The 7,465-nt window shown below is 32.8% G+C and overlaps 1 protein-coding gene across 1 annotated transcript; it reads left to right on the top strand.

Annotated features, from left to right (window-relative positions):
- Positions 1–247: 247 nt before the first annotated feature.
- On the top strand, positions 248–4,355 carry LOC136270651 (uncharacterized). The gene is made up of 6 exons (XM_066068965.1): positions 248–262; positions 412–577; positions 772–1,055; positions 1,408–1,603; positions 1,906–2,249; positions 2,348–4,355. Exons 1-6 carry the CDS (start codon positions 248–250, stop codon positions 2,693–2,695), a joined length of 1,353 nt encoding a protein of 450 aa, XP_065925037.1. The 3' UTR covers positions 2,696–4,355.
- Positions 4,356–7,465: the final 3,110 nt, after the last annotated feature.

Raw genomic sequence — 7,465 nt, 5'->3', positions numbered from 1 at the left:
TAAAGGATTGGAAAAGTTTGTTGATTTTATTTTACATGTAAAACAATATAAATATTTATGAACTGTATTTCAGAGGTGGAAAAGTATGCAACAGATGGCTTATTGCTAATGGAATTAAAAGAGTGTAAGGACTCTCTTGTAGCCAGTAGGATTTACATGAAGACAGATTTTAAACTGCACATAAAACAGGTATTTTAAAAATAATATATCTCAAATGGTTTTAATATCACTGTCATTTTTAAGGAAGATGTGTGGATATGTTGTATATTTGAGAAGAAAAATGTCAACATATCTTGAACTGGCCTGTTTCTGCCCAAAATATACAGGTTTATTAAAATTGTATATTTTGATGTTTTTATAGACACTCTTTTATGAATGCAATTAAAATCAATTATTCTTATTTTTTTGCAGACTGACCACTGCGGTGATCATTGCATAAACTATGCTTTGAGTGATCCACTTGATAATCAGTTTCAGCAAACCTGTATTGACCATCAACATGATGTTGCTTGTGACCGTTGTCAATTACTCCCAACAGCAATTTTGAATTTGAAAGAAATATTGGACAAACTTGCAGGTAAATCTCTATTGCATATATCGTTGATGTGTTTTATGTCAATTCATGTTTACATGTAATTCCATTTTGATTTTTGATGAATTTGATCTATTTTAAAGTGAAACATTTAATCTGAATGTTTATCAAAACTATTCTTATGTACAAATATTTATTGAGTATTGGTTTTAAATTAATTTACTGATTGATTTCATCAGATCTTTCTCCAAACACCAAAGAAGAAATGTTGGTGGACATTAAAGCAGCAGAAGCTAAGATTCTTGAGTGGAAAAGTCATATTGTAAGAACTATCAATCAAGACAAGGCAAGAACCCAAACACTGAAAGATCTCCAGCCTGGTGATATTCTTCTCATTATGGACTGGGCCATGAAATTCTTACCGATTACATTCAGAGAAAAACAGAGCAACTGGTATGGTCAGAAGGGTTTAAATTGGCACGTATCTGTGTGCATTTACAAGGATGAAGACTCAAATTTAAAGGTAAGACAGCTCCAGTGCTTAAAATGATATGGTCATTATGTATCTGTTGGTCAATGTTTCTCTCTGTCCAATGGCATTCATCTTTCTGTCCTTTCTAAATATTTTACTTCATGACGAAGAGGCTTGTCAAACACTTAGTGTACTGATATGCTTTACTCTGTGTCTTCATTGTAAGATACACCAGTTTAATTTTATCACATGCTTTCTTAAATAATATCCAATGATGAGATACATCAAGCAACTCATTGAGTAAAATTTATCCCAAACAGAATAACTCGCAATTTTAAATTACATGTAAGTCAACTGCTGATATTATACTGGTTTAAACTCAGTTATAAAGATTTTTTTTTAGCATAGAACATTTGCACATGTGATGGATGGAGTGCGACAGGACTGGTTAGCAGTTGCATGTCTCCTCGAGGACACACTTCATCACATCAAAATTCAACTTCCAAAAACTACTAGGGCATTCCTGAGAAGTGATAATGCTGGTTGCTACCACTGCGGCAACTTATGGCTTGCCATTCCAGGCATTAGTAGGCGTACTGGTAAGGATTTTGCTTTTTATAAGTTAAAATTTATATTGGCAACCAAATTGCTGAAAGCAAAAGCATAAAGGTTGTCCTAGGTTTTTAGGTTTCAGGGTATAATCAAATCAAAGGAATGCTAAGCATCAGTTAAATCAGATATACCAATTCTGTCTATATATAGAGTAAAATAAATTTTATAACTAACTTCAGAGTCATGAATTTTTTAAATATAACACTTTTCATGCTAAATGTGTTCATTACTAATGCCATAAAAGGGGAGTATTCATGATGTTGAAGAGAGCACATGTAATCTATTTCAGGTATTTCCATAGCCAGCTATGACTACAGCGAGGCCCAAAGTGGGAAATCTTATTGTGATGCCAAGATTGCCCATATGAGAGGGAAGTTGAGTAAAGAAGCAGCATCAGGCCATAACATCATCACAGCTGCTGACATGAAATCAGCTATAGACTTGCATGGAGGAACGACTGGATGCCAAGCTTCACATGTTGAACTCCTTGAAAAACCCTCTCCTGCAGCCAAGTGTCCAATAAAAGGCATCACTAGAATATCAAATGTGAAGTTTGGTGAAAGACTTATAACAACTTGGCGAGCCTACAACATTGGAAGGGGCAAAGAATTCCCTATTGAACATGAAAACAATGTAAGTTTGAATGAGAAGCAAGTACAAAAATTGTTAACATTGATATCACGTAAAATGCTTTTTTTCAATGAATAATCAATAACTGTTTCTGATTACAGGATATTGCAGATTTAGAAATAAAATCAGGTTTTGTTGCGAGTCATGGAGCAGAAGGGAACATTCGGAAACCCACAGATAGTAGGAATGATGTGAATTCTGCAGTTGATCATTGCTTTCCTTGTCCTGAAGAAGGATGTACTCAGACCTTTACTAGATATGGGGCTATGCAAAACCATTGTTTCCTTGGCAACCATACTTATAAACTTCAAGCAATGTCCACTTATGATGATATCAAGATGAGATGGCAGAATGCATGTTCTTCATTGTCAGAGGATACCCTGAAACACGCTTCTAGTACTGGAGAGGAAGTCACAGATCAAAGTTATGTGCAGTCTGACATGGGGTAGGCCTTGAAAAAAGACAGAAAAAATGCTCGATTTTCGGATGATCTGAAATCCTATTTGACAGACATCTTCCAACATGGAGAGAATGGTGGAACAAAGGTGCACCCATTTATAGTTTCTCAGAATATGAGAGAGGCCAAGAACGAACGCGGGGAAAAAAGATTCAACCCAAACCAATATTTGGCAGTTGGTCAGATATCTTCCTTTTTTCAAGACTTTCAGCTATGAAAAAAACATCTACTAACGACATAAATGATGGTGATTTTGATGCAATCCTTCTGAATATTGCAAAGGCTGATGTTATAGCAGAATTTCAATAGAAATTCAAAATCTTTGACAAAAATAGTGTCTACTTATGCTTAAAACTGGATTCTAAATATTACATGTAATACATATTGTGCTATTGTGTACATGTATACATGTATTATAAGTTACTGTGCATTGAAGTCTTTGATGTAGATCTACCAGAATTCTTAATGCGATTACGTACAGACATTAGTGTACGGTTAGTATATCAAGTGTACCAGTTTTGACAGCTGTCACTTAAACAAGTTTATAAAATACAAAACGGGCAATGCTTAGTGTGATCGAGAGACCATTTGATTAAAACCAGTTTTATAAGGAGTGGGTGTGGCAAAAAAAGTCACCAACATTCACATGAGAATTTTAAGAGTTTTAATAATCAACAAACAAGTATATTTTTATACACTTTAGGTACCAATTTCCATTTATGTAGTAAAACGACTAACACTTATGATCTTCTAGGGCTTATTTGTGTTGCTATCAAGCAACAGTTTTTTGTTGCTTAGCAAGATACAATAAATTTAAAAAGCCCATGAAAATAAAAGTTGCTAAGTTTATATATTGCATACACTGTATTTTAATCTGAAGTATTACAATTTTTTTGGCAACAGAAAAAAGAAAATGGTGTAAAACTTAAGAAAGATGATTCAGCATTTTACATGTATAAGAACTATTACATGTACATGTATATTTTGTAGTCCTGTTGTTTTAAATCACTTCATACATTCTTTTTTGGGGGAAATATTTTTAGTGTGTTATATCATTGGTCACGATATAGAATTGCAACATTGATTACTGATATTATATAAAATGAGTCAAATGACCTGTGATTTAAATTCATTTTAATTGAACATGATGTTGTAGAGTGGAGAGATAGGAAACACAGTTGCAGATGAAACAGTTGTGTAGTATTTAAGAAAAGGCTGGTAAAGCTATGCTAATTAGCCTGTGAGTTCTCTCTTTCTAATATCACATGATCCATTGACAATTTTAAAAATTAAATGCTACATTTGTTTCGATCGACATAGTTACATGAATTATCAATTATTGTCAACTGCCACAAAATTATATTTTTCCCTTGTTGCTATGACAACCTCATTGTTACCATGACAACAACAATTATTTATTATTATGTTGAAATATGATGTTAACCACCTTTCTTATGTATATTGTATGATTTATAGTAATATTTAAAAAAGAGATTTACTTATAAGCTATTAACAATCACATTTTGGGCTTCTTAGAATGTAAAAAATGTCGATATTCGTTGCTAAGCAACAACCTTGTTAAACAAAAACCCATGTTTTTTCAATTGAATTCTGATAAAGATTGGACCCAATAACCACTTGACATGTTTTTAATTGCTATATTTTTTTGCTGATTTTTTTTTTATATCTTGTTGAATTTCACTTAGAATTGCACGAAAGCCGAGAAGGATCATTCGAGATTCGAGATTCAAAATACGAGATTCGAAATACGAGATTCGAGATTCGAAATTCGAGATTCAATATCTAAATTAACCAATCAAATCATGGATCTGAAACCTGTATCGTAGCAACATCAAACTGTTCTAAATAAAGATCATTCGTACATGCTCTTTCCTACAAATAAATGTCTTAATAGCTCTTATATAGTGGTTATAAAATGGTTAAATTAACATTGATGAATTAACCCCACACAGTATAAACAATTAAATTAGAAATAACACTGTTGGCTTTGCGAATCTAAGTGGTTTTGTTTGCCCTGTATGTATTTCCCCCCGAACAATTTAAACCCGACGTGTATTCGCCCCAACTGTGTAAAAATCGGCTCGCGAAGAAAGATCTTTTTAATCTAAATGTTTTAGCTATGAAACGAAACTCAATGAAATAATCGACATGTCAAAATATAGGTTATGATAAAGTTTTAAACCATAGAAGATATAATGATTTACAACCTCAAAGACAAAAATCCAGATAAGAATAGTGTATTGTAGGGTATGGGAATGCCATTGTCGATATGAGAGAGAGAGAGAGAGAGAGAGAGAGAGAGAGAGAGAGAGAGAGAGACAGACAGACAGACAGACAGACAGACACAGAGAGAGAGACACACAGAGAGAGAGAGACAGACAGACAGACAGACAGACAGACAGACAGACAGAGTTTTGTAGTGTCAAATTCAGTTGATTTAGAAATTGAAATTGATTTGATTTGTTACAAGCATATATAGACAATAATTAAGCCTCTAAAAGGAGAAAAGAGAGGGGGTAGCTAGGGTAGGGCAGACCAACTAGCAAGCTTTAATTTTAACGGTGTTAGCGCACCTGTGATTTACATCGACTCTCTCTTTCTCTCTCTCTCTCTCTCTCTCTCTCTCTCTCTCTCTCTCTCTCTCTCTCTCTCTCATCACCTAGCATTTCCTTTTCCGTAAGGGGTTTGGGGTATTTGTGATGTGTTACATTAGCTAGCGAAAATGATAAAAAACACATGAAATTTTCTTAAAATTGTGTGCGGATGTTGTACTCAAATAATCTGTTTTCAGTATATCTTGAACCACACACATTTTAGCAAACAAAACGACAATTGTTTCATTTTTTTATGGGGAGGGAGGTGGTGCCGCTAAAGGACATGTATTGCTTGTAGCAGTTGTGCTATACTCTCATTTGTTATAATAGGTAATACTATATATTGATATAAAATGAATGTTTCCAATTACACTGTACATAGATTCTATCATGCATTTTGACCCGTGCGATCGTTTAAAACAATTTTCAAAGCATTTAATGTAATTCAATCGATCATTTTTGAAATTTAATTTTCTGGATCCCCGCCTGATACGTCTGCCTTCTTGTATATTGGAATTACATGTACGTTGACCATATGTACACATTAACTTAATCGGCTATGTTATGGGACGATAACATTTTTTATCAATGTTTTTGCAGGATATGTGACGAATAACAGCCTATTTGTGGGTTTTTGCACTGATTATGTGAGATAATTTGCCGCCATCTTTTATGCATTCCACACACCACTCACAGTTTCTTTATTTGGTGTTCTGTGTGTATGGCGACAAATTGGTTTATTTCATCAAAACAGATTTTGACCCCTTCGAAATATGAGAATTTTATGCAATCTGTTAAAGAATAACCTGTGGTTGCTAGGGAATTTGTGAAGTGAAGATATCCATAGCAACTGTAATCTGATTTCATAAATTCTTTCAATGCTTGAATAGTATAGTAAAAGGAATATTTGCACAAAAAATCATTGAATTCTGAAAACTGTCATGTATCACTATTTGTCTGATTCTTATGTGGACTGGTACTTAAATCTTAGTGCAATCATGAGCTGTTCAATTAATTTAGTAGATATTATTTGGCATATATTGTTTTGTTTTTTTTAATCGTTTTATTTTTTACTGTTCTTTTTTCATAAATTTTTTACATACGGCCCATTTGTCGGGTAATCGAATTTTATAATTAGGATAAAAGCATGAATGGAAATTTTTAAAGGAAGGATTAAGTAAAAAAAAAAAATATTGATTCTCCTAACGAATTTTACTAAAAACAAGGTCTGCCCGATATAATTCATGCTACATCATGGTAAAATGTCAATATTAAAAAGATTCCGTTCACGTGTAACTATTACATTTTTTAAAAAAAAAAATTCTACAAAGATGGCTTGAAATTCGGCCCCCCGTAATTTTGCAGTAAATTTCAGAATTTCGCTTTCTATTTTGAATGTAATTAATTTAAATAAATGTATTCTTGTAGAATATCTTTCTTAAACAGAAAAAAGAAATCAATCATATGGGAGATATAAATGGTCATTTATTTGGTAGAAGGACAGTGCTTACATTCAATCTCCTTAAAACTTTCAGCTCCGTCCAACATTTAAAGCTTTTAAAACACACAAGCGCAGATAGAAAAATTCTTTTCATTCAGCTGGTCAATGTATACTGTCAAAATTGATAAAAAGTATGTAAAATTATCTATCTTTATGCACTCATATGTATTTTTTTTAAAATAAATGAAAAATTTCAGTGTCTTGCCCAATATAAACTGATGTTATTTTCCTGGCGTGCACTCGCTTAACCTCTCATTAGTCAACCCGTTTTCCAAAAAAAATGTAAGTTTTTACTAACAATTTTCGAAGCTGTGACAGCCATTGAAATACATTGACGTTTATTTGACTAATCTGGTTTGAAGACAAATACCTATGAATGAACACAAGATATAAACGTTTGAGGTAATTACATTTTTGAAGTGAATGACTTGTAATAAAAAAAAAACCAAATAAACAAAGGAGCTTTTGCAAATGAATTATCCCTGCATTAAGTCAAATAGTGAGTTAAATTTCAAGTTTTGTTTCGTTTGCAAATATATTTTCCATTTATTCCAATTAAGTTATCGTACACACGTAATTAAACACAAATTATGGATCTGAAATCAAAACATGCTACTTAAACTGTAAGCCAAAGGTTGTTTTTTTT

Source organism: Magallana gigas, chromosome 8, assembly GCF_963853765.1.
Source record: "Magallana gigas chromosome 8, xbMagGiga1.1, whole genome shotgun sequence".
Taxonomy (NCBI): Eukaryota; Metazoa; Mollusca; class Bivalvia; order Ostreida; family Ostreidae; genus Magallana; species Magallana gigas.
The sequence above is the reverse complement of the archived record's forward strand: the minus strand, read 5'-3'. Positions and strand labels throughout refer to the sequence as shown.

Excerpts from the sequence above, each read along its gene's own strand:
- LOC136270651 (XM_066068965.1), top strand. Across the intron at positions 1,604-1,905 it reads AGGCATTAGTAGGCGTACTG|GTATTTCCATAGCCAGCTAT; the intron begins GTAAGGATTTTG and ends AATCTATTTCAG. Across the intron at positions 2,250-2,347 it reads CTATTGAACATGAAAACAAT|GATATTGCAGATTTAGAAAT; the intron begins GTAAGTTTGAAT and ends TTCTGATTACAG.